Source organism: Hyperolius riggenbachi, chromosome 7 (genome assembly GCF_040937935.1).
Source record: "Hyperolius riggenbachi isolate aHypRig1 chromosome 7, aHypRig1.pri, whole genome shotgun sequence".
In the NCBI taxonomy this organism is placed as follows: Eukaryota; Metazoa; Chordata; class Amphibia; order Anura; family Hyperoliidae; genus Hyperolius; species Hyperolius riggenbachi.
In genome coordinates, this window is record NC_090652.1 from 257257979 (window position 1) to 257285600 (window position 27622).

At 45.6% G+C, this 27622-nt stretch overlaps 1 protein-coding gene across 3 annotated transcripts in view; it reads left to right on the forward strand.

Annotated features, from left to right (window-relative positions):
• The window catches only part of LRP2 (LDL receptor related protein 2), a 304101-nt gene extending 293223 nt beyond the window's left edge, over positions 1-10878 (forward strand). For 2 of the 3 annotated variants that reach the window (XM_068245578.1, XM_068245580.1), the window contains 5 exons: positions 3020-3131; positions 3482-3595; positions 4872-4970; positions 7159-7233; positions 10129-10878. In XM_068245578.1, coding sequence (XP_068101679.1) covers positions 3020-3131; positions 3482-3595; positions 4872-4970; positions 7159-7233; positions 10129-10296 — 568 coding nt within the window. In that variant the 3' untranslated portion in view covers positions 10297-10878. The remainder of the gene's footprint in view (positions 1-3019; positions 3132-3481; positions 3596-4871; positions 4971-7158; positions 7234-10128) is intronic. The other variant, XM_068245579.1, reaches the window with a different exon arrangement.
• Positions 10879-27622: the final 16744 nt, after the last annotated feature.

Here is a 27622-nt window from a genome sequence, read left to right on the forward strand (position 1 = left end):
TTTTCTCCAAATGTATTACGGTATTGCAAATGATAAACAATACAATGCAATGTTATAGAGAAGAGAGCCCCAATCCGAAAGTGTGGGAGCCTGGTAACCAGTAGGGATCCGATACAGACATGTATGCTGCCTCCTGATTATAGAGGAACCATAACCAAGGATTGAACATCTCAATGTGAGCCAATGAGATTGTCTCACTGTGAAGAAAGGCCTCCTGTAACGATCGGTGTCAGCACGCAGAGAGAATCTAATTATTGGCGATCTGCAGTATCACCAAGAATGCAGATATATATATACCTGATTATTGGTGATCTGCAGAATCACCGATAATACAGATATATTGCTAACCTCTGGACACCTCAGCAAAAGAAACACAATAAAGACAGTAATATATCACAGAAGTGTGGAAATATCCACCACACGGCAATTCCTCAGAGGTGTGGTTACCTCTGAATGGGAATCCCGTGAGTGAGATCCTCTAACCAGGCAGATTGAGGAATCTCAACCCCTAGCAGTAATCGTCTGCTTGGGGCAGGCGTCTCGGAGAGGCAAGCCTCAGAGATAACCCTCCAGTGGGAGACGTTCCACTGAAGGGAGAAAGGTCAGACAGGCAAGGGTTCAGCAACAGAGATGACGGCAGCAGTACAGGAGCGGAAGGCAGAAGAGTAATCGGTAATCAGGCAGAGGTCAGCAACAATGATCAGATAGGCAGAGGTACAATAGCGTAGAGAGAAAGAGTAGTCAAGGATAGCCAGAGTCAAACACAGATAATATCAAATACAATCCTAACTAAGGTGTGAAATCCTTAGTATCAACACCAGGGCACTGAACTAGGGTCTGAGCGCTAACACAGAAATGTATTCACGACAGCAGATAAAGAGCAAGTGAAGGCAGGCTCCTTTTATGCTGGGAGCGCATCTGCAGCGCCACCCAGCCGCCCAGCCAATCCCCAGGGCTCCTGCGATCAGCTGACTGGAGAGTCAGCTGACCCTCCTGCGTAAGAGGTAAATATCCTGCCTCTTTGTGCGTGCGCGCGTGACCCTCTGCCTCTGTGCACCAGAGAGGCCAGGGTCCCCCGCGCGCACTAAATACCGCCGGCTGCACCCCCGGACCCGCCGCCATGTCGCCAGCCACGGCAGTGGTGTCCCCACCAACCCGTGCCAGCAGTTCCGCGTGTGAAGCGGAACTTGCTGGCAGGGAAGCGGAGACCGCCGCCATGTTGCCCCGCGCGGCGGCGGTGGCATCTCCGTGGGCCCTTACACCTCCCTTACAGTTATTAAACATGGTTTCCCCCACTCTGTACCCTGTCGATTCACATGCATTGCCACTGTGCCTGTGGGTATGCTTTACAGAGTACTTACAGAGAAACTGTGACCAAGAATTGAACTTTATCCCAGTCAGTAGCTGATACCCCCTTTTACATGAGAAATCTATTCCTTTTCATAAACGGATCATCAGGGGGCTCTGTATGGCTGATATTGTGGTGAAACCCCTCCCACAAGAAACTCTGAGGACCATGGTCCTGGCAGTTTCCGGTCTGTGAACCTTGTTGCATTGTGGGAAATACCTGTTTACAGCTGTTTCCAACTGCCAAAAAAGCAAGCAGCAGCTACATCACCTGCCAGCAGTAAAAATGTCACCATGTGATAAATGTCAGAATGTAAATCAGGGATTTAAAAGATTTTACAATGGGCAAACACTGACTAAATCATTTATACATACTTATTGCAAAATGAAGCACTTTTTTATTACATTATTTTCACTTTAGGGGAAACTTGAGACTTTAGCAGCAGCAGATTTTATACTTACCTGTATACCTTACTTACCCCTACGTGAGCTCCATCGCTGTCCTCTTTGGCTGCTCCGTTCCTGCGCCGTCTCACCTAGTAAATTTCTCAGCTATGTCCAGTTGCCGCCAGGGCCCATGGGCTACCCTATCGTGCTCCCATTGAGGCAGCCTTCTGCGCCTGCGCAGTACACTCCTTGCGACAGGAGCGTGATAGGGGCGTGTGGAGAGGGCATTTGCAACTGGGTCACGCATGCACAATGGCGCACAACTGTACCTGACTGAGTAATTTACTGTGTGAGACACTGGAGGAACAGAGTGGTCTGGGATGACGGCGTTAGAGCCACTGACTGCGTGGAGGAAGCCCCAGGTAAGTATAAAATCTGCTGCTGCTAAAGTCTCAGGTACGCTTTAACGTGTGTTTAACCCCCTTGGCGGTATGAAAAATCCCGCCAGGGGGCAGCGCAGCAATGTTTTTTTTTTTGTTTTTTTTTAAAATCATGTAGCGAGCCCAGGGCTGCTACATGATAGCCGCTGCTGAGCGGCATCCCCCCGCCCGCTTCGATCGCCTTCGGCGATCTCCGATCAGGAAATCCCGTTCATAGAACGGGATTTCCTGGAGGGCTTCCCCCGTCGCCATGGCGACGGGGCGGGATGACGTCACCGACGTCACTGACGTCGGGACGTCATTGGGAGTCCCGGGCCACCCCTCGGCGCTGCCTGGCACTGATTGGCCAGGCAGCGCTGGGGTCTGGGGGGGGGGGCCGCGCGCCGCAGCAGATAGCGGCGATCGGGCGGGGGCCGGCGGCGATCAGAGTGCTGGCGCAGCTAGCAAAGTGCTAGCTGCGTCCAGCAAAAAAAAAATTATGAAAATCGGCCCAGCAGGGCCTGAGCGGCACCCTCCGGCGGCTTACCCCGTGTCCAGCACGGGGTTACCACTAAGGAGGTTAAATGCCTCAAAATGAGTCCTGATCCAGTGGAGTGCTCTTTTTATTTTATCCTCTACCCAGCATATACAGTATAGGCGGCTGCTATGTGTTTTTGGAGTGGCAGAGTTTGCAGTGTTTGCTTAAATAATGTAAACAATGACGGCAGTAAGCTTCTATTTTTGAACAGAATAAAAATCAGTAATACAACGACATTGCATTATTGTTGTTTTATGCTACGTCAAGCACACTTACGTATAAGTGTCCTTTGTACTCAACACAGTCTTGTCTTGTTATTTTGTTGCAGTTTGAGTGGACTGGTGAAATCTACAGAAAACGGCAATGGGGTAACGTTCAGGTCTGGAGCGGATGTCACTATGGAAATTGGAGCGTCCTCCATAGACAGAGCAATGCAAATGGTATGTTCCTCTGTTTCTCTGGCTGGTGCAGGTCATGTGCCACCAATGGCCTGTTCTTGCTCACTTAGTGCTGGTCAGATGTCTCTAATGGCCTGGCCTTGCTTGGTTGGTCCTAGTCAGGTGTCCATGATGGCCTGGCCTTGCTTGGTTAGTTCCGGTCAAGTGTTCATAATGGCCTAGCCTTGCTTGGTTAGTCCTGTTCAGGTGTCTATGATGGTCTAGCCTTGCTTGGTTGCTCTTGGTCAAATGTCCATGATGTCCTGGACTTGCTTGGTTGGTCCTGGTCAGGTGTCCATGATGCCCTGAATTTCTTCCTTCATTTAAATAATTGTTTATAACTTTTTTTGCAGAGTCCAACCTTCACACTGGATGCTGGGAAGGATCCAATTACATATGAAAATCCAATGTATTCTGACACCAGGGAAGGTGGTATCAGCATTGTCACTGTCCCACAGCCGCCAGATGTAAGCCAACAGCAACTTAAAATAAACCTATTCACATCCATATAATACATGTTTAAGTAGCACTAGAAATTCCTGTACCATATGCTTTATTTTAAATGTACAGTATATATAGTGGAACATAAAAGTGATGCTAATATTAGGCTATCCCTAGCATTGTGCCACAAATGGCACAAAGGAGCTCATAATCTGATCTCTTTACCACATTCTAGGGTTAGTTTGGGGCCTAAATCAATGAAAGCAACCCTGTTGGAACACCATGTACCTATCTGAAAGTGAGGCTGCACACTAAGCATCTACTCCTAGCTGGTAGCACAAGAGACTACTTAGCTGGATAGCTCAAGAAAGACACTAATCCTAGCTGGATAGCTCAAGAGACTACTCCTAGCTGGATAGCTCAATAGACTACTCCTAGCTGAAAATCTCAAGAGACTACTCCTAGCTGGATAGCTCAAGAGACTACTCCTAGCTGGATAACTCAAGAGACTACTGTTAGCTGGATAACTCAAGAGACTACTCCTAGCTGAAAATCTCAAGAGACTACTCCTAGCTGGATAGCTCAAGAGACTACTCCTAGCTGGATAGCTCAATAGACTACTCCTAGCTGAAATTCTCAAGAGACTACTCCTAGCTGGATAGCTCAAGAGACTACTCCTAGCTGGATAACTCAAGAGACTACTGTTAGCTGGATAACTCAAGAGACTACTCCTAGCTGGATAGCTCAAGAGACTACTCCTAGCTGGATAGCTCAAGAGACTACTCCTAGCTGGATAGCTCAATAGACTACTCCTAGCTGGATAACTCAAGAGACTACTATTAGCTGGATAGCTCAATAGACTGCTACTAGCTGGAAAGCTCAAGACACTACTTCTAGCTGGAAAGCTCAAGATACTACTCCTAGCTGGATAGGTGACTTGGACTCAAATATTATCCCCCTGTCTTCTCCCCACTTGAAAGCTGTGTGGCCTCAATAATAATGCATATAGCCCAGGTAATGATAGGTCATTGTGGGCAGAAGGGAGGCGTGTCAGGGACAAGTGCAAGTGTGGTATGGGGTGTGAGGTGGTGTAGTAGAGGGATGGGCTGTGGTTTTTCTTTTGAGGTAGCAAACTGTCTATAGCAAACTGTATATAGCCTTACCACCATTTTGCTGTCATGTCATCTTCTCCAGGATTGCTTTAACCTAGTTGCATTTTTTTAGGTTGTAGATAATGCCCACATAGAGGGATGTTTCCTGTGAAATCTTTGCCAGTCTAACAGTGGATTGTTTTTTTCTCAGGTGACTGAAACTAGCAACACACAGAAGTCTGACAGCTTTGAAAACCCCTTATACGCGGTGGTAACGCCTGAGCCCTCATCCAGCATAGAAACAGCACAGGTTTGGATAATTCACATAATTTTTGTTGCTCTGTGTAAAAAGCCCTGCAGTTTCCCAGAGAGGGGGAAGCCTCTGAATTGTAAAGAGGCTTACCTCATCCTCCTCTACAGCCCTGTTCCAGAGCTGGGACCCCCGAAAAGAGCTTGTCGAAGCTTGTTGGCAGCTCAGGTCCTACTGCACAGTAGCATAGACCCGATCAGACTTGGCTATTTCTGCAGAAGCCCGAGAGGGATAGTGCTAGTGCGCCTGCACAGGGAGGCCACTCTTCAGGGGTCTCAGCACTGGAACAGGCTAGCATACGTAGGGTTTGGGAGGGTAGAAGAAAGGACGGGAGAAAAAAACGGGAGCACAATCTGGTGCAGTACTGTGAGTAGCGGTAGATATTCTTTACGTAAATAAAGCTGTTATACTCACAAGGAAAGGTTGCAGTATTAGCAACCACTCTGATTGCATGTGGGGAAGTACCGTCCCCACTCGGCCTTGACGGCAGACGGTCGCAGCTCCTTTGAAAAGTCCACTCAGCACAGTGGTAACCCCAGTCCAGGGGTGAAAGTCCGTATTAAGGTTAAGGAGGTGCCCGGTAAGTTTGCACAGTGTAGAGTGTAGTTTAAAAGCTCAGTGGCAGTAAATTTAGACTGTAAACAAAAGTATAGAAGGTCCTACCTTAACAAAGTAGTCCAGCCATTAAATTTGTTAGTAAAAAGTAGATACTTTATTGGGCACTTAGCTGACAACGCGTTTCGCGTTAAACGCTTTCTCAGGTCGAATAGTGTGCCTCTAACATGCAGCAGCTATCCAGGGCGCCTGTGCGTAGCATATGTGGATGGGGAAGCCTCTTTAGGATCCAGAGGCTTTCCCCTTACTAAAGTAAGTATCCAATGTCTTCCTTTAAATAAGTCACAGGTTTTCTTTTTAACTTGCTTGGTAGTCCTGATATAAGCTTTTCATTTCTTTATTCGTATGTACAGTCTTTGACTTCCTCCCACATTCCTGACCCACAGGGTTTGGCAGGTAAATGTGCTTCTCTTTCAGCATCTACTGCAGATTCAGTCACATAGCCGTGATGTAACCTTTAGGATATATCTTTGGCCAGATCACTTTGGTCGTCAGTTGTTGGAGTAACAGCACACTTACCTGCCTAACAATGTGTAAAGTGTACATTGTGGATTGCTCTGCTGGGAACTCCAGTAGAGTCATTAAAGAGCTGGGACACCCTACTGGGTGTACAAGATTGATGTACCCTACAAGGTGCTCCAAGTCTGAGGCATCAAGTTACAAACAGTGTATTTTTTTTACCTGAAGAAGCGGGAAAGGCCAGCAAAACGTGTCATCTTTTACATGTCCAATAAATTGAATATTTACACTACTCTACTTCCTCTATCTCACATTGCTTCCCAGCTGTTCACAGATGTTTGGACTCCTCCTCCCACCTATTTTACCATGCTTCATTGCTATTTTTTGTGCTTGAAGAAGGGTCCACTGTGACCTGAAATTATCTAGCGTCGTTGCACACTATGGACCTATGGCTTTGGATGGACCATGTGGCTTATAGTCGACATACGGATTGCCTGATGTCGGTTATGTGTTATGTGTTCTTTCCAGATACTTGACAAATCAAGCAACTGGCTTTAAAATGAACACTAACCTTCTCCCCCATAGACAAAGGGCAGAGTGATGCTCAGCAGAAATTACTTACGAATCCTCCGGGCACCAGTCTTCTTCTCTCCTGCCAGTCCCAGCTGTTTTGCTGCATCCTTCGTGCACAGCTCTGATGCATCACATGACCTGATGTGGGTCAGGTGACACACTGGGTAGCCGCATGAGGAAGCATCAAAGCAGCTGGGAGCTGCAGGAGAGAAGAAACCGATACCCGGAGGATTTGTAAGTCATTTCCACTGCGCACCACTCTGCCGGTTAGTTGAGACTGCTGGTTGCCTGAGTTCCAGTTAACCAGTAACTTTACTGTTTAAAGTTTTGCAAGTTTTGTTGTATTGCCTAGATGTGATTAAATATTTCACTAGTGCGCTTGTTCTTTAAATAAAAAGCACTGTGGCGCTAGAGGAGACATGCCTGTGTATAATAATTTCTCCTACAATTGCCATTGTTACAGTAATATAACATGATAGCTGCAGTTCAGAGGTGTTTTGCCGTCATGCTGAAGCGTATTTGTATTCATTATATTTCACAGCAGGAATCAAAGTGGAATTTCTTCAAGAGGAAGATTAAACAAAGCACAAATTTTGACAATCCCATCTACTCAGAGGTGAGTCTGGCTGTATTGGGGGGGGGGGGGGGGGCACGATGGGAAGGAATCAGAGCTCCCAGGAAATAGTCAGATAACAGCAGATGTCTGCGACGGGCTGTTGTTAAGGCAACACACTTCAGTAAAAATATTCCATCCTCTTCATTCATATAGGATTGTGTCAGCCTGTTTAACGCTTTGAACCAAGTACTTCAATCTAGTTCAAGTGTGAAATGATTTGTTTAAGAAAATAATGGTTAGATTCAGCTTGTGCCCAATCTGCTAATTCCAGAAGAAGAGACTTGAAACGGCCTTGTGTGGTTAAACGATTTTATAGTGCAGAACAGATGAAAGGAGTAGAATAACAATAGGGGGGCACCCATTGTAGATTAAAGCGAAATAGTAACCAAGAATTGAACCTTATCCCAATCAGTAACTGATTCCCCCTTTCCCATGACAAATCTTTTCTTTTTCTCAAACGGATCATCAAGGGGCGCTGTATGGCTGATTTTGTGGTGAAACCCCTCCCACAAATGATGTCAGCGCCTCACAGCACTGAGATACTGACATCACACTTGTTGCATTGTGGGAAATAACAGCTGTTTCCAACTGCCAAAAAGCAAGCAGCATCTCCTGCCAGTGACATCCCCTGCCAGCAGTAAAAATGTCCCCATGTGATAAATGTCTGAACGTAAATCAGGGAGAGGAAAGATTTTGCAATGAACAAACACTGACTAAATCATTTATACATAATTATTGTAAAACTTAAGCAATTTTTTAATTACATTATTTTCACTGGCGTTCCTCTTTAAACAATAATAAATAGGTTAAAATAGAGGCAAGTGTTGCTTTTTCCTCCAGTGAAGTCACAGGGGAAACAAAAGTCATTCTTTTTGTGGCGTTCACATTTATTGGCTTGCCTAGGCATATTCTCGAGAACTATGTGCCGAATGCACAAAAGGCTGCTAAATTTCCCGTGTGCAGGCAGCGCAGAGCACTTTTACCCATCCTATTGCTAGGGTAGCAGTGCCTGTTACTCTATTAACAGTGGCGTAACAATAGGATATGCAGTGGTAGAGACTGCATCAGGGCCAGAGGGGCCCCGAGGGGACTTGCGCCAAAAACCAAGTATTAGCTCATTATTGGTCCTGTGCTGGTAATGATCACTTCTATAGATGCTTTGAATAGTAGTAATTACCAAACTGTGTGGTTGTTCTTGGCAGGTATTGGTGTGCTGCATCAATTACTAGGTATAGAGTGCTGGGAAGGGGGGGTGTTTGGCAATGTAAAACTTGCATTGTGGCCCATAGCTTCTTAGCTACGCCACTGCCTATTAGTGTTATCCCGGTAACTTCCTGGTGTTAGGACCAGTAATGCATGTGGTGCTAATAGTGTAATGGTTGATGCTCACCTGGCGTAAGGCCCAGTAAAATTGCAGACGGCAAAATGCTAGCCTTTTGTGAATCAGGAGCCATGTTACTTCTAAATTTTATAAGAGGTAGACAAGGAGATCCGGGCACCGGATGAGTTGCAAAAACTTCCACCGTTTTTATTTCATCCCCATGGAAAACAGATACAAATACATAAGAAGAGGCCTGACAGCTGTTTTGCAAGCACCCACTTGCTTCCTCAGAGACCCTACCCTCGATCTCTGAGGAAGCAAGTCGCTGGTTGCAAAACAGCTGTCAGGCCTGTGCTTATGTGTTTGTATCCGTTACGATTTCCTGCACTCCGGAGACACAGTGAGCTTTCCGTCAACCTCCCAGGGGTCTGCCGGTGAAGCATCTAGTGCCTGCTGATCACCCTTTTCTACATTTGTAAACATTACTTCAATTTTCCCGATTCTCCAATGGCTATCTGTACGGCCGTGGGGGCTATTGTTACTAGGGATGGTCGGAAATGCCAATCTCCGTTTCCCCGGAAATTACGATTACCTCCAATTCCGATTTCCGAGGAGTCTTTTTTGCTATTTTTTGCACTTTCTCTATTGGATAAATACATCACAGTTGACTCAGAAGTATTGGACTAATCAGAGAATGCAGAATTTTACGGCGGCAATTGGAATACCACAGAAATCTTAGGCCAATTACAAGACTCAGGAATACTTGATAGTATCAGAGTCTTGTGATTGGTCTAAAATTGCGGCAGTAATATGACTTTAATGGAACAATTCTGCATTCTCTGATTCGTCCAATGCTTCCAGGTTCTGTGATTAGGCTAAAATTACAGAGTTGCGGTAAATCAGATTTCCGAGTTCCAATCAAAAATGCGGAAATTTCAATTTCATGGAATCCGAATGAGCAGTCCTAAACGTTATGTCCCAGACCTAAAGTATTCATTCAACGTATGTTCACTCAGTTTACCCTCATACAATTCTAAATGGTTTTGGATACCATAGTACAGCAGAGTCATCGTCATCTGGATTTCAGGCAACCGGAAGTCTCAACTAGATGGCATGGCATGCCATGGACAACGGGGACCTTTTTGTAGGTGCTTTTTGTGGGTGCTGACAGGCTGTAAAACACTTCCCAAGCCTCCAGCGACGTCTGACAATCTCCCTGTACTTCCTCGTGGGCTCCTAGTGGCTTTCGGCGTCCGTGTATGGAAGCCGGCGTGTCACCTGACAAGACATGGGTCAGGTGACATGTCGGCTTATGTGCACGGGGGAAGCCTGAAGGATGTTCAGAGCCAGACGTCCCTGAAGGCTCGGTAAGTATTTCAGCGGGGAGGTTTTGCTATTTCAAGCAAGCACATGTATCTGGCATCAGGCGATCCCCGGTGGTGCTGGATAATGGGGACTCTGCTGTAAATCAAGGACGATGTTGTTATATTTGGTTGGAAGATTTAATGTTCACCAAAAGTGATGCACACAAAACAATGTCATAAAACAACACATCTATTCTAAAATATTTCCAGATGGAGAAAGAGCAACAACCAGAGGTGGAGGAAGAGCCATCTCCATTTGCTCCTCCAGCCCCGTCCAAACAGTCCCACAAAAAGGAACCACAGCAGACGGCCTTCTCTCCAACAGAGGACACTTTTATAGACACTGCCAACCTCGTCAAAGAAGACTCTGATGTATAACTCCTCCCATTCCTCCTGTTTTACTCTCTTGCACATGTTTTTATACTGCTCAAGAACATTCATCTCTTGGTGAAATATTTTGTTTTTAGCTGATAGGTGGAAAATTTTTGCCTTTTTTTTTGAGATATGCCAATTCCTATTTTTATGAACAATTATCACAATGTACTATATGTATATCTTTGCACTGAAACCGTTTGAAAATAATATTATAAATATTGTGTATATTTGTAAATTGTTAAGAGAAAAATTATTGCTGTCAATAATATGTGGAAACTTGTTTGGGAGTAGCCATTTTATTCAGGGTAGATTTTGTGACATTACAGAGGGAGATACGCTAATATGTACAGAAAGCTGCTTTATAACATCCTCATTTTTGTAATTGTACAGGTGTCTGTGTATACATACCGCAGTCCGGAAATATATCCTTATGTAGCTGCTGGAATTTCTATATGTGTATTTGTTACAGTTGCATATATTTTCTGACATTGGGTTCTAGAAAGTGTTTTTTTAGGCTACTGACTATGCAAAACCTGGAACAATCACTTGTCAATGAAAACTATAATTAAATGGCTATTAATTCAATTTGTATTGACTTCCTTGTTTAAAGGCAAACTACTCCCTGTTCTGCAAAATAAAGCAAAACTCAAGCAAACGTTCAACTTTTTCATCTTGTTTTGTAAAAAATCTTGTCATTTAAGTAGGACACATACCTTTTTATTATTATTATTATTATTATTATTATTATTATTATTATTATGCTTTATACGGCACAGACATCTTTCTCAGGACTTAGGAACAGGGAGAAATTGGCAGTGCTCCTAATCAGGCTGCACCTGAAATGACTACCAACAGAGGTGTGCAGAGCCCACTAGAGGCTAAATACACACCTTGAATTCAAAACAGATGCAAACTATGCTCCAAACCCTAGACTCAGATTAAAACGCAATGCAAACTGAAATAGCAAATGGATGCAGCCAGGGCAAGGGTGAGCCTGGGGGGCCTGGCACCTGGGTGCAAGATTTTCTCTGGTGCCTATGGGAGTGGTTAAATTAACCACGCCCAACCACATAACCACACCCATGTCCTGCCCAATCCTGCCCACACCTTCCACCTCTTTACGCATGCATGTGATACCCCATTCCTACCCCTCTTCCATGGGCTTGCTCCTGGCTGGTTTTTTGGCTGCCTGCGAGTCTGCTAGTCTCTGGACTGACTCAGGCTGAGAGGCTCTGCGAGTGCGACGCAGTCACACACTGCGTATTTATGGCTGCTTGCGGCCATCCTACTCTCGCTCGCTGACGTCAGCTCCTCCCCCCTGCCAAGCCCAAGGTGGGCTGCCTGTATCTTTCCCGTTGCGCCGCGCAGCCTGCCAGTGTTGCCAACCTTTCACGCTATTTTTTACTGACAAATACCTAAAAAATTACTGACAAAAGATTTTTACTGACAAAATTTCCCCACTAAATGCACGTAAGAGACAGCTTTTCCCCATGTAAATGCACATAACAAGAGACCGCTTTTTACCAGTAAATGCACATAACAAGAGACTGCGTTTCACCAGTAAATGCACATAACAAGAGACAGCTTTTCACCAGTAAATGCACGTAACAAGAGACAGCTTTTCACTGTAACGCTTGGTGGTGTATTCTCCACAGTCAGCATGCAACGCATGAGCTGGCGTGGAGGAGGTACACACACTAGCACCAGGAAACAGGCTATCCCTAGTATAGTGGAGGGGAGGACTGACTCCAATAGGAGATTGTGGCGCACAGAGCCGGTGCAGATCTGACAGCCACAAACAATGCTTTCGTTATAACGTCTCAGCGCAAAGTAGCGCTGAGCGCATAAACCAGAACTGAGGAGATCAGGACAGGTAGACAGAATGAACGCTTGCTAGCTAGCGGCTACTTAGCGACAGCAAGCGTCCAAAACCAGACAGACTGGAATGAGGCAGCCAATGCGATGCGGCGATGGCGTGCCTCACAAAGACAGGACAGGACAGTCAGAAAATAGCAGGATTAAGATAGATGAACGTAACACAGATAAATATACAATAAGTATGTTTTCCTAGCGTATTACAATTACAGCTATCAATGAAACTATTTGTAAGGTCTGACTAACATATGTATATATCGGCAAGGAACCGATATATGACATAAGCAGGAACACTGACTAGGAATGGAGTAACACAGGGAACAGGACTCAGAAGGATTCGCTATCTCTTCGCAGAGATGAACGCAATCCACAAACAGTAACAGAACAGGATTCAGAAGGATTCGTTATCTCTTCGCAGAGATGAACGCAATCCACAAACGGTAACAGGACAGGATTCAGAAGGATTCGTTATCTCCTCGCAGAGATGAGCGCAATCCACAAACGGTAACAGAACAGGATTCAGAAGGATTCGTTATCTCTTCGCAGAGATGAACGCAATCCACAAACAGAACCAGGAACAGGGTAACTACCTCAGCACGGGTGGTCACGGTACGCGCAACCTACCAAAACGTGCTGGAAAGCTGACTAACTGCACACAGGATATAAACAGTTCGTGTACGTATACATCAGCGACACTGATGTATCACGTAACACAAATACAAGGAAAATAATAAACGTGCTGGTATGCATATATATTGGCAATGAACCAATATATGATGCAAAGACCAGCAAAGTATCTTTATAACAAGAAACACGATCGGGGGCTAAAGCGACAGCAAGACAGGCTTAGGCTGAAGCTATGAAAACCCAAGGAAACCCTGCAGGAAGCAGATCTTTATACTGAGGTCATCCAATGGGAGCAGACATGCAGATTCCCACACAGGTGAATGATAATCAGTCACAAGCTGACAGCAGGGAAAGACAGACAAAGCTATGCAACTTGCATGGAAATAGATCAGAACTGCCTGAGCTGCAGCACTACTACTTCCAGTAATAGCTGCTGCAGCAGCGATCATTACAGTACCCCCGCCTTTAAAAGCGGATTCCAGACGCTTTTCAAAACTGAAATTCCCAACAAAACAGTCTGACTGATAATTCATGATGACCGGGACAGCCCGGCAAGACCGAATTCCAGAATCAGTCCCCACAAGACTGGACCCATCAGAACCAGAACCTACAGAACCATGCCCATCAGTACTACAAGCCCCAGTGTGACACCCATCAGAACCATGATTTCCAGAAGAAAGCCCTCCGAAACTCCCTGAGCGATACCCACCGCCTTCCAGGAACCGTTCAGAAACGCCAAAGCCTTTGCAATGCCCACCGGTACTGTCTTTACCAACACAAAACCCACTGTTGAACCAGTCCAAGGCACCAGGACAAGTTTTCTCAGAGACCTCCCAGAACACCTTGAAGCTCCAAAGAGATCCCCATAGGTCAGAATGCCCCTTAGGCTCACATGGAGAACCATCAAGAACCCCTATGGAACCTAGGGCAATTCCCGAGTCAGGGCCACAAGGACAAACATCAATATCAGGGCTTTCAGGGACCAGAACCATCTCTGGGCATGCAGGCAGACTGGCAATATCAGAACGTGTTCCCACTAAGGAAGCATCAGAGCACGCTAACACCTTAGACACACTTGGGCATTCTGGCACACAAAGAACATCTGGGCACACCGGCACAAGAGAAACCTCTGGGCATGTCAAGGAACTGTGAGCCTCAGGGTCAGCCAAGACAGGACCAAAACCAGGACTGGCCAAAAAAAAATCATCATGACTAAACTTCGCAACTACTGGACTTTTACACGAGAATGCTGGATCAGACTTAGATGTCGCTGATTCCAGCAAAGTCAGTAACAAATCAGATTCAGGGGCACTAACAAGACAGGACAAATCTTCTGATGTATGCACTGAACCAGACAGGGACTCCACAACTACCTCTGGACTGGACAGAGACTCATTTAATACACTGGATTGGAGCTCATGAGGCGCTGCAGAACAAGTCAGTATTGCAGCAGCCCCCACTGGACTAGGCAAAACTGAGGAATTCCCTGGACAGGAAGGGAACTCTGGAACCTCTGCCACAGCGGCCAGAGAACCAGAATCTTTCAGGATACAGGGCTGGGTTTCAGGAACACTCATCAGACCGGACTGAAATTCTGAGATTTCTATTATTTTGACCAGAGAATCAGAATTATCCATGTTACAGGGCAAGACTTCTGAAACATTCAGAGGACAAGGCTGGAGTTCCTCGGCTGTTACAACACTGGAGAGGGACTCAACAACATTGGTTAAATCAGACTGTGTACAGGACAAGGTATCTGACACACTTGCTGACGAGGACAATATTTCAATGGCTTCTGCTTTGCTGGGCAGAAATTCATCAAGTTTTATTAGAGCAGACTGTAATTCCAAAACAGCTGCTAGACAAGTGAATATTACTGCAACACCAACTGAGGTAAGCAGTGCTTCATCCTCCTCTGCTAGAGGGTTTAAAGTATCCAAAGTACTGGGTGAAGCATAAGACTCTGCGACCACAGCTTCACTGGACAGGATCGCTGAACAGTCCATATTGCAGGGCAAAACCATGGAAGCACCCAGTGGCGTAGCTACAAACCTCTGGGCCCTGATGCGGAATCTGGATGTGGGCCCCCCTCCCAGCAACACTCGACGCACACAAATCCCTATAGCCAGCTATAGGTCCCTTCAGTATAGGTAGCCAGGCATAGGTAAGCCAGTATAGTTGCCCCCGGTATAGGTTAGCCAGGTAGGTGCCTCCAGCATAGGTAGCCAGTATAGTTGCCCCCAGTATAGGTAAGATAGGCAGGCACCCCCGGTATAAGTTAGATGGGTAGGTGCCCCCAGTACAGGTTAGCTAGGTGGGTGCCTCTAATATAGGTAGCCAGAATAGTTGCCCCCATCATAGGTTAGATAGGTAGATGCCCCCAGTATAGATTAGTTAGGTAGGTGCCTCCAATATAGGTAGCCAGTATAGTTGCCACCTGTATAGGCTAACTAGGTAGGTAGGTGCCCCCAATACAGGTTAGATAAGTAAGTGCCCCCAGTATAGGTTAGATAGGTAGCTGCCCCCCAGTATAGGTTAGATAGGTAGCTGCCCTCCAGTATAGGTTAGATAGGTAGGTGCCCCCCAGTATAGGTTAGATAGGTAGGTGCCCCCCAGTATAGGTTAGATTAGGTAGCTGCCCCCCAGTATAGGTTAGATTAGGTAGCTGCCCTCCAGTAAAGGTTAGATTAGATAGCTGCCCCCCAGTATAGGTTAGATTAGGTAGCTGCCCCCCAGTATAGGTTAGATTAGGTAGCTGCCCCCAGTATATAGTTAGATTAGGTAGCTGCCCCCCAGTATTGGTTAGATTAGGTAGCTGCCCCCCAGTATAGGTTAGATTAGGTAGCTGCCCCCAGTATAGGTTAGATTAGGTAGCTGCCCCCAGTATAGGTTAGATAAGGTAGCTGCCCCCAGTATAGGTTAGATAAGGTAGCTGCCCCCCAGGATAGGTTAGATTAGGTAGCTGCCCCCAGGATAGGTTAGATTAGGTAGCTGCCCCCCAGGATAGATTAGATTAGGTAGCTGCCCCCCAGGATAGGTTAGATTAGGTAGCTGCCCCCCAGGATAGGTTAGATTAGGTAGCTGCCCCCCAGGATAGGATAGGTAGGTGCCCCCCAGGATAGGATAGGTAGGTGCCCCTTAGGATAGGTTAGATTAGGTAGCTGCCCCCCAGTATAGGTTAGATTAGGTAGCTGCCTCCCAGTATAGGTTAGATTAGGTAGCTACCCCCCAGGATAGGTTAGGTTGCTGCCCCCCAGGATAGGTTAGGTAGCTGCCCCCCAGGATAGGTTAGGAAGCTGCCCCCCAGGATAGGTTAGGTAGATGCCCCCCACGATAGGTTAGGTAGCTGCCCCCCACGATAGGTTAGGTAGCTGCCCCCCACGATAGGTTAGGTAGCTGCCCCCCAGGATAGAATAGGTAGGTGCCCCCCAGGATAGGTAGCTGCCCGCCAGGTTAGGTTAGGTTAGGTAGGTGCCCCCACCCCAATAATGGAGGGGGGAGCCGGAGCCGCGGGGAGGGAAGCCCGACCTCTCCCTCCCTTCCTCTCCCCGGGCTCCCCCCTCGAAATTCTGAGTGAGCGTGCAGGGTAGCGGCGCTATACTAAACTACTCACCTCCGTCCCAGGTTCCAATCGTCGCTGACTCGCTGGTCTCCTCCCGCTCCGCATAGATGCTGATACACACGCTGCTGCGTCAGCGTGTACGCAGCGTGTGTATCAGCATCTATGTGGACTGGAGCGGGAGGAGACCAGCGACGATTGGAACCTGGGACGGAGGTGAGTAGTTTAGTATAGCGCCGCTACCCTGCACGCTCACTCAGAATTTCGAGGGGGGAGCCCGGGGAGAGGAAGGGAGGGAGAGGTCGGGCTTCCCTCCCCGCGGCTCCGGCTCCCCCCTCCAATACAGCGCACACCAACAGGGCAGCGAGCGGCACAGGCAGCACGGGTATGTGCCCCCCGGGCCCCTCCCCCGCCTCTTCAGGAGCCGGGCCCGGTCGCGAAGGCGACTGCTGCGACCCCAGGCCCTACGCCCATGGAAGCACCTGCTGGACAGCATAATGATTCTGTGACCTGAGTTTCATTGGAGAGATCTACTGCACAATTCATGGTACAGGGCAAATTTATTGGAACATTTTCTGAACAAGGTAATAATTCTGCGATTTCAGGTTCACATAGCAGATGCTCTGAGCTATTCACGAAACTAGAGCGAGGTGTAGAAACAGGAAGATCAAGACACAATGTTTGCGCATCTGAATCACCATTCATTTGTAGAATTGGAAAATTCAGATGCTGGGGTTCTGAGTTTACTAGACAGGATTGCTGGGACTCGGAAACTGATGTAGTGCATCTATTGGCATCTGCTGGATCAGACAGGAGTTGAACTTTATTAACACAGGTAATTTCTGCAGAAGTGTTTGCAGAGACAGGCAAGATTTTTCTGGTGTCTGTTTCACTAAACAAAGAGTCATGAGTACTGGCTAGGCTGGACTCGGAAGTCAGCAGGACCTCTGGATTCTCTGCTGAGAAATTTGCGCAGGGCAAGGTTAAGAATGTATCAGTGGCTTCTGTTTTACTGGGAAGTAACACTGAGTTATCCATGGTACAGGGTGGAATTGCAGGAACTTCAATTTCACACAAAAAGAGCTCCGAATCACCTGCTGAATCAGCCAAAGGTGCTGAAGCAGGCGGGTCAGAACGCCAAATTTGCGAATTCGGAGTCACATAAAAATCATCCAAAATCAGTTCCCACACATCAATCAAGGAAGCCACACAGTCATACCTACACACACCAGCCTCTATTAGGTTATAGGCTGACTTAATGCATGCGTTCAATACCATTTCACTTTTTGCACTGTAAAATTGACAAAATGAACTTGAATCATTCTTCCATTCACAGACCAGGGCTTCCATCTCTCCCCTCTCGAATGGAGGATCCCATGCATACTTAACAGCAAAACATTTAGGCTGATCACAGTCTGCAGATATGATTGTGGCAGGCACATGTATAGGGTTAATTAGCAGGTGATTGGCAGATTCCTTATTCTTAAGAATCTCCAATACCTGTAGCAAGTGTTGAACTGTAGTGTATGCAAACTTTCCTTGCTTCACAAATAAGTTGATTTGTTCAATACTCTGTAATATCTCCTCATAATCAGACTCAGATAATTCTTTTAAACAAAAATCTTTATTTTCCCTAGCCAGGGAGGAAAGTTCATTAGTAGTTTCATAAGTCCATTTAACTCCCCTGAAAGACAATTGCATTTCATTATCTGTTAATGGCAGAATCTCATTATAGGTCTCAGTCGCTAAGGATAACGATTCTGCAGATTGGACACGTTTCTTAGAACGTTTGCGTTTTGCCTTTGACCTTGCGGTTTTTGGTGATTTATTCAAAGCTGCAGGAAAATTATCAGTAACACTTTCTGCTTGCTGCTCATTCTTGCAAGCAATTGAAGGAGCAGCTGATTGGCCTGCTGCCAGGAGTTCATTAAGAGGAAAAGGCAATGGATCTATGCGCAACCAGTTATGGATCACAAACGCTAGAAATTCCAGCGGTCTATCTTTCAAATCGGAATGATTGAGAACATCAAATGCCCACTGGAATAATTCCCCTTTAAACAAAATATAACTTAGTTGGAGTGCCCAGGTTGAAACAGGAGTCGCTTGGAGATCAGGATTGGTCAGGAACCTGGCACATTCAGAGAAAAACTCATTTTCTGTTTCAGAGCTAAGTTCTTCAAATTTCTTAAAGGAACAGGAACCATAATTAACAGTGTCATACTTTCTGGGAATCCCCCCCACAATGGGGATTGGTAATGGGGTTTTCATAATGTAACGCTTGGTGGTGTATTCTCCACAGTCAGCATGCAACGCATGAGCTGGCGTGGAGGAGGTACACACACTAGCACCAGGAAACAGGCTATCCCTAGTATAGTGGAGGGGAGGACTGACTCCAATAGGAGATTGTGGCGCACAGAGCCGGTGCAGATCTGACAGCCACAAACAATGCTTTCGTTATAACGTCTCAGCGCAAAGTAGCGCTGAGCGCATAAACCAGAACTGAGGAGATCAGGACAGGTAGACAGAATGAACGCTTGCTAGCTAGCGGCTACTTAGCGACAGCAAGCGTCCAAAACCAGACAGACTGGAATGAGGCAGCCAATGCGATGCGGCGATGGCGTGCCTCACAAAGACAGGACAGGACAGTCAGAAAATAGCAGGATTAAGATAGATGAACGTAACACAGATAAATATACAACAAGTATGTTTTCCTAGCGTATTACAATTACAGCTATCAATGAAACTATTTGTAAGGTCTGACTAACATGTATATATCGGCAAGGAACCGATATATGACATAAGCAGGAACACTGACTAGGAATGGAGTAACACAGGGAACAGGACTCAGAAGGATTCGCTATCTCTTCGCAGAGATGAACGCAATCCACAAACAGTAACAGAACAGGATTCAGAAGGATTCGTTATCTCTTCGCAGAGATGAACGCAATCCACAAACGGTAACAGGACAGGATTCAGAAGGATTCGTTATCTCCTCGCAGAGATGAGCGCAATCCACAAACGGTAACAGAACAGGATTCAGAAGGATTCGTTATCTCTTCGCAGAGATGAACGCAATCCACAAACAGAACCAGGAGCAGGGTAACTACCTCAGCACGGGTGGTCACGGTACGCGCAACCTACCAAAACGTGCTGGAAAGCTGACTAACTGCACACAGGATATAAACAGTTCGTGTACGTATACATCAGCGACACTGATGTATCACGTAACACAAATACAAGGAAAATAATAAACGTGCTGGTATGCATATATATTGGCAATGAACCAATATATGATGCAAAGACCAGCAAAGTATCTTTATAACAAGAAACACGATCGGGGGCTAAAGCGACAGCAAGACAGGCTTAGGCTGAAGCTATGAAAACCCAAGGAAACCCTGCAGGAAGCAGATCTTTATACTGAGGTCATCCAATGGGAGCAGACATGCAGATTCCCACACAGGTGAATGATAATCAGTCACAAGCTGACAGCAGGGAAAGACAGACAAAGCTATGCAACTTGCATGGAAATAGATCAGAACTGCCTGAGCTGCAGCACTACTACTTCCAGTAATAGCTGCTGCAGCAGCGATCATTACATTCACCTAAAGGATGAGGGTGGGAACTCAATGGTGGATGACCAAGGTAAGGCAGAGTTATTAAATGCTTTCTTTGCTTCTGTCTTCACAAAGGAAAAAGCACTGTTGCAAATGACAGAGGCAGAAGAGTCTCAATCTTCTAACTGTAATATTAAATACTTAAAGAGACACTGAAGCGAAAAAAAAAATATGATATAGTGAATTGGTTGTGTACTATGAATAATTACTAGAAGATTAGCAGCAAAGAAAATATCCTCATACTTTTATTTTCAGGTATATAGTGTTTTTTTCTAACATTGCATCATTCTATAATATGTGCAGATTACACAACACTCAGCATTCAAAATGAGTCTTTCAGAGCAGTCTGTGAAGTAATGACCTCTCCTCTAGCAGAGGAAAAGTAAATAGTCCAGAAACAGTTGTGATAATAAAAGTCAGATAACAGCCCTCTCCACGACTAACTTAGTCGGAGAGCTTAATGGCTTGTTTGCATAGAGATAACAACTGGAGTTTCTCAACTCTTCCTGTACTGGAAACAATTACACTGATGTATCTGATCTTAATGTTTTATTTCTTAGCTGTGCTACACATACAAATCATAATATCATCATTTTTTTTTCGCTTCAGTGTCTCTTTAACGCAGGAAGAAGTGAAGGCAAGACTAAATAAATTAAAAATAGACAAGGCACCTGGCCCGGATGGCATGCATCCTCGGGTCCTAAGGGAATTAAGTTCAGTTATAGATAAACCCCTTTATCTTATCTTTTGTGACTCTCTTTCAACTGGCAGAGTCCCAGTGGATTGGCGTATAGCCCACGTTTTCCAATTATTTAAGGGCAAAAAATCAGATCCAGGAAATTATAGACCGGTAAGCTTAACATCAGTTGTATGCAAACTATTTGAGGGGTTACTAAGTGATACCATACATGACTTCATAGTAGAAAATAATCTTATTTCTGTTTGATTAACATGCTCAGCTTTTATGAGGTAGTGAATGCTAATATGGATATTGGGAATGCTGTAGATGTGATATACTTGGACTTTGCAAAGGCCTTCGACACTGTTCCCCACAAAAGTCTGGTGCAAAAGATGAGGATGCAAGGACTGGGGACTAGGGAAGAGTCTGTGTGCATGGATAGGGAACTGGCTAATGGACAGAAAACAAAGAGTTGTGGTCAATGGATCGTACTTAAAATGGGAGACTGTTAGCAGTGGGGTCCCACAGGGGTCTGTACTGGGTCCAGTGCTCTTCAATTTATTTATTAATGATCTAGTAGATGCAGTAGTGAGCAATGTTGCTATTTTTGCAGATGATACAAATTGTGCAGAATCATCAACTCTCAGGAAGATAGTTTCATATTGCAACAGGATCTGGATAGGATGGCTATATGGGCACATAAATGGCAGATGAAATTCAATGTTGAAAAATGTAAAGTCATGCATTTTGGTCGTACCAATGGTCAAGCACCATACAAAATAAATGGGATACAGTTGGGGACATCAAACTTGGAGAAGGACTTAGGAGTACCCATCGACAACAAGTTAAATAATCGTACTCAATGCCAAGCCGCTGCAGCTAAAGCTAACAAAATGTTGGGATGCATTAAAAGGGAAATAAAAACTCGAGATGCTAGCATAATATTGCCCCTGTTAAACTCTCTAGTAAGGCCACATCTGGAATATGGAATTCAGTTCTGGGCACCACATTACAAAAAAGATATTGCAGTTTTAGAGTAGGTGCAGAGACGAGCAACAAAATTGATACGTGGGATGGAAGGTCTCGCTTACCAAGAAAGGTTAGATAAACTGGGTTTATTTAGTCTAGAGAAAAGACGCCTTAGAGGAGATCTAATTAACATGTATAAATACATCAGAGGGCAATATAATAGCTTGGTGGATGAGCTTTTTGTCCCTAGGCCTTCTCAAAGGACTAGAGGACATGATCTGTGCATGGAGGAAAAACGTTTTAGCCATTTATTTAGGAAAGGGTTCTTTACAGTAAGAGTGATTAAGATGTGGAATGCATTGCCACAGGAAGTCGTTATGGCAAACTCTATACCTGCATTTAAAGGGGGCTTAGATGCTTTCATTGCATTGAAAGACATCCATGGCTACAATTACTAGGTAATGCCTAATGATGTTGATCCAGGGATTTTTATCTGATTGCCATCTGGAGTCGAGAAGGAATTTTTCCCTTTTGGGGCTAATTAGACCATGCCTTGTAAGGGTTTTTTCGCTTTCCTCTGGATCAACAGGGATATGTGAGGGAGCAGGCTGGAGTTGTACTTTGTACTGGTTGAACTCGATGGACGTATGTCTTTTTTCAACCATAATAACTATGTAACTATGTAACCAGTAAATGCACATAACAAGAGACTGCTTTTCACCAGTAAATGCACATAACAAGAGACAGCTTTTCACCAGCAAATGCACATAATAAGAGACAGCTTTTCACCAGCAAATGCACATAATAAGAGACAGATTTTCACCAGTAAATGCACATAATGACAAACAGCCAGTGTCCCCAGAATATATAGCCAGGGATATATGTGCCCAGTATATGTAGGCAGGGGTATATGTCCCCAGTATATGTAGGCAGGTGTATATGTCCCAGTATATGTAGGCAGGTGTATATGTCCCAGTATATGAAGGCAGGGGTATATGTCCCAGTATATGTAGGCAGGGGTATTTGTCCCAGTATATGTAGGCAGGGGGTATATGTCCCAGTATATGTAGCCAGGGGGTATATGTGCCCAGTATATGTAGCCAGGGGTATATGTGCCCAGTATATGTAGCCAGGGGATATATGTGCCCAGTATATGTAGCCAGCGGGTACATGTCCCAGTATATGTAGCCAGGGGGTATATGTGCCCAGTATATGTAGCCAGGGGGTATATGTGCCCAGTATATGTAGCCAGGGGGTTTATGTGCCCAGTATATGTAGCCAGGGGGTTTATGTGCCCAGTATATGTAGCCAGGGGGTATATGTGCCCAGTATATGTAGCCAGGGGGTATATGTGCCCAGTATATGTAGCCAGGGGGTATATGTGCCCAGTATATGTAGCCAGGGGGTGTATGTGCCCAGTATATGTAGCCAGGGGTATATGTGCCCAGTATATGTAGCCAGGGGGTATATGTGCCCAGTATATGTAGCCAGCGGGTACATGTCCCAGTATATGTAGCCAGGGGGTATATGTGCCCAGTATATGTAGCCAGGGGGTATATGTGCCCAGTATATGTAGCCAGGGGGTGTATGTGCCCAGTATATGTAGCCAGGGGGTATATGTGCCCAGTATATGTAGCCAGGGGGTATATGTGCCCAGTATATGTAGCCGGGGGTATATGTGCCCAGTATATGTAGTCAGGGGTATATGTGCCCAGTATATGTAGTCAGGGGTATATGTGCTCAGTATATGTAGTCAGAGGTATAGGGTCCCCGTTTAGGTAGTGAGTGACAGGAGCGCACCCCCCCTCCCCTCCCGCCACTGCCGCCGCCGATCCCCCCTCACCTTGCAGCAGCTTCAGACCTCAATCAGTGGGCGACCCGACCAGTAAGAGGGCGCCGGACGCACCCGCTCTATATGCGGAAGTGATGTCACTTCCGCATATCAGTGCGGCATGCTAGGTCCTAGCCAGGGCCGGTTTAAGCAGCAATGGGGCCCCAGGGCAAAATAAACCTGGGGGGCCCCCCAACATAAACCCGGAACAAAAATCGGCATTAGGGGACCTTTTTTGCAGCTGGTATAGTCAGGGTGTGAAGTCCCAATCGGTCGGAGCTCCACATTCTGGCTATCCCAGCCTGCATGGGGGACAAGGGGTTAAAAAGTTTCAGGAGGGGGGACCCCACATAATTTTTTTTTTTTTTAAATTCCCACACTCTAAACATAAAAATTTTTTTGGGAAAATAGGAAAAAATGCCAGGGATCTTCATACATCCATATTGCGGCAGTATAGCGATCCCTGGCCAAAGCGATGCGGCTGCGTATAGACCCCCTGGAAACCCCGTCAGGAAATTTATTGCGCTTTCGTTTGATGCATGTAAAATTACACTACCGTTAGGTTTGCTACTAAAAGTGACATTTACCGCATTGAAAACAACCCCAAAACTCAGCAAGGTGATTGGCCATACAAAGTACTCAGGGGCGGTTTCAGACATAGGCATTACAGGCCACTGCCTGGAGTGCGATTGGTCCAGGGGAGGCGCCATGCCCCTGATTAATTTAAGCCATGCCTCCAAAATGAAGCTCCGCTGCATGGGTGTTTGTACCTCCCTCTATCCTCTTGTGCCTCCGTCTGTCTCCTTGTGCCTCCTTCAATCCTACCGTGCCACCTATGACCCTGTGTCCTCTTGTGCCTCCTTTTGTCTTCCTTTGTGCCTCCTTCTGTTTCACTTTGTGCCTCCTTCTGTCTCATTGTGCCACCTTCAGTTCCCCTGTGCAAACTCTGCTCCCCGTGCATCCAAAGATGGATTAAAGTGAAATGGTGCCCTAGGCAAGCAACAACTTTGGGCCCACACTTGAGGGTAACCTAGCTTTTTTTGGCAAGATTTGTTGGGGGTTAGCATAAACCTGGTTTCTAGGCTCTCTCCAGACCCTAGGCACCTGCTTAAGTTGCCATGTGGATGATCCATCTCTGTGTGCGTCCTTTTGTGCCTCCTTCTGTCCCCCTTTGCGCCTCCCTCTGCCCCCCTATCTATTCCCGTCCCCCTCCTGTGCTTCCCCAGTCCAGTGTGTAAGTGTCATGATCGCTGCTGCAGCAGGTATTGCTGGAAGTAGTAGTGCTGCAGCTCAGGCAGTTCTGATCTCTTTCCATGCAAGCTGCATAGCTTTGTCTGCCTTTCCCTGCTGTCAGCTTGTGACTGATTATCATTCACCTGTGTGGGAATCTGCATGTCTGCTCCCATTGGATGACCTCAGTATAAAGATCTGCTTCCTGCAGGACTCCTCGGGTTTTCATAGCTTCAGTTTAAGCCTGTCTTGCTGTCGCTTCAGCCCCCGATCGTGTTTCTTGTTCTAAAGATACTTTGCTGGTTTTGCATCATATATTGGTTCATTGCCCATATATATGCATACCAGCACGTTTATTATTTTCCTTGTATTCGTGTTACGTTGATACATCAGTGACGCTGATATATACGTACACGAACTGTTTATATCCTGTGTTCAGTTAGTCAGTTCCAGCACGTTTTGGTGGTTGCACGTATCGTGATCACCCGTGCTGAGCTAGTTATCCTGTTCCTGGTCCTGTTTGTGGATTGCGTTCATCTCTGCGAGGAGATAACGAATCCTTCTGAATCCTGTCCTGTTACCGTTTGTGGATTGCGTTCATCTCTGCGAAGAGATAGCGAATCCTTCTGAGTCCTGTTCCCTGTATCGTTCCAGTCCTAAGTCAGTGTTCCTGCTTATGTCATATATCGGTTCATTGCTGATATATACATATGTTAGTCAGACGTTACAAATAGTTTCATTGATAGCTATAATTGTAATACGCTAGGAAATCATACTTATTGTATATTTATCTGTGTTACGTTCATCTATCTTGATCCTGCTATTTCCTGACTATCCTGTCCTGTCTTTGTGAGGCACGCCATCGCCGCTACGCATTGGCTGCCTCATTCCAGTCTGTCTTGTTGTGGACGCTTGCTGTCACTAAGTAGCGGCTAGCTAGCAAGCGTTCATTCTGTCTACCTGTCCTGATCTCCTCAGTTCTGGTTTATGCGCTCAGCGCTACTTTGCGCTGAGACGTTATAGCAAAAGCATTGTTTGTGGCTGTCGGATCTGCACCGGCTCTGTGCGCCACAATCTCCTTTTGGAGTCAGTCCTCCCCTCCACTATACTAGGGATAGCCTGTTTCCTTGTGCTAGTGTGTGTACCTCCTCCACGTCAGCTCATGCGTTGCATGCTGACTGTGGAGAATACACCACCAAGCCTTACATTATGAAAACCCCATTACCAATCCCTATTGTGGGGGGGATTTCCAGAAATTATGACACTGTTTGTCAGGGGTCCTGCTCCTTTAAAAAATTTGAAAAGCTTGGTCCTGAAGTTACAGACAAATTTATATCAGAATTGGTTAAAGTTCTGGCCAATCCCGACTTTCGGGCTTCTGCAATTTCTACCTGGTCTGATTGGATCGTTTGTGCTCTTTTTAAGGGCAAACTTTTTGATTGGGCAATCGATGTCTTAGATCACACTCAGTTTAGACAAGTCCTTTGCAATTTATAGCTTTTGTAATTCACAATTGGTTGCGCATAGATCCATTGCCTTTTCCTCTTAATGAACTCCTGGCAGCAGGCCAATCAGCTGCTCCTTCAATTGCTTGCAAAAATGATCAGCAAGCAGAAAGGGTTACTGATAATTTTCCTGCAGCCTTGAATAAATCACCAAAAACAGCAGGGTCTAAGGCAAAACGCAAACGTTCTAAGAAACGTGTCCGATCTGCAGAGTCGTCATCCTTAGCGACTGAGACCTATAATGAGATTCTGCCATTAACAGATAATGAAATGCAATTGTCTTTCAGGGGAGTTAAATGGACTTATGAAACTACTAAGGAACTTTCATCACTGGCTAGGGAAAATAAAGATTTTTGTTTAAAAGAATTATCTGAGTCTGATTATGAGGAGATATTACAGAGTATTGAACAAATCAACTTATTTGTGAAGCAAGGAAAGTTTGCATACACTACAGTTCAACACTTGCTACAGGTATTGGAGATTCTTAAGAATAAGGAATCTGCCAATCACCTGCTAATTAACCCAATATATGTCCCTGCCACAATCATATCTGCAAACTGTGATCTGCCTGTTAAGCACGCTTGGAATCCTCCATTTGAGAAAGGAGAGATGGAAGCTCTGGTCAATGAATGGAAGAATGATTCAAGGTCATTTTGTCAATTTTACAGTGCAAAAAGTGAATTAGTATTGAATGCATGCATTAAGTCTGCCTATAACCTAATAAAAACTGGTGTGTGTGAGTATGACTTTGTGGCTCCATTGATCGATGTGTGGAAAATGATTTTGGACGATTTTTATGCGATTCAATCAGTTGATACCAGGGAAGACACACTGTCAATTGGAGACTGTCCCACTTCTCCAGTTACTGAGTCCCTGCCATGTCTTGTGAATGTTCCTGTAACTCCACCCTGTACTATGGATAACTCAGTGTTACTTCCCAGTAAAACAGAAGCCACTGATACTTTCTTAACTTTGCCCTGCACAAATTTCTCAGCAGAGAATCCAGAGGTCCTGCTGACTTCTGAGTCCAGCCTAGCCAGTACTCATGAGTCTTTGTTCAGTGAAACAGACACCAGAAAAATCTTGCCTGTCTCTGCAAACACTTCTGCAGAAATTACCTGTGTTAATAAAGTTCAACTCCTGTCTGATCCAGCAGATGCCAATAGATGCACTACATCAGTTTCCGAGTCCCAGCAATCCTGTCCAGAAACCTCAGAACCCCAGCATCTGAATTTCACAATTTTACAATTGAATGGTGATTCAGATGCGCAAACATTGTGTTTTGATCTTCCTGTTTCTACACCTCACTCTAGTTTCGTGAATAACTCAGAGCGTCTGCTATGTGAATCCGAAATCGCAGAATTATTACCGTGTTCAGAAAATGTTCCAGTAAATTTGCCCTGTACCATGAATTGTGCAGTAGATCTCTCCAATGAAACT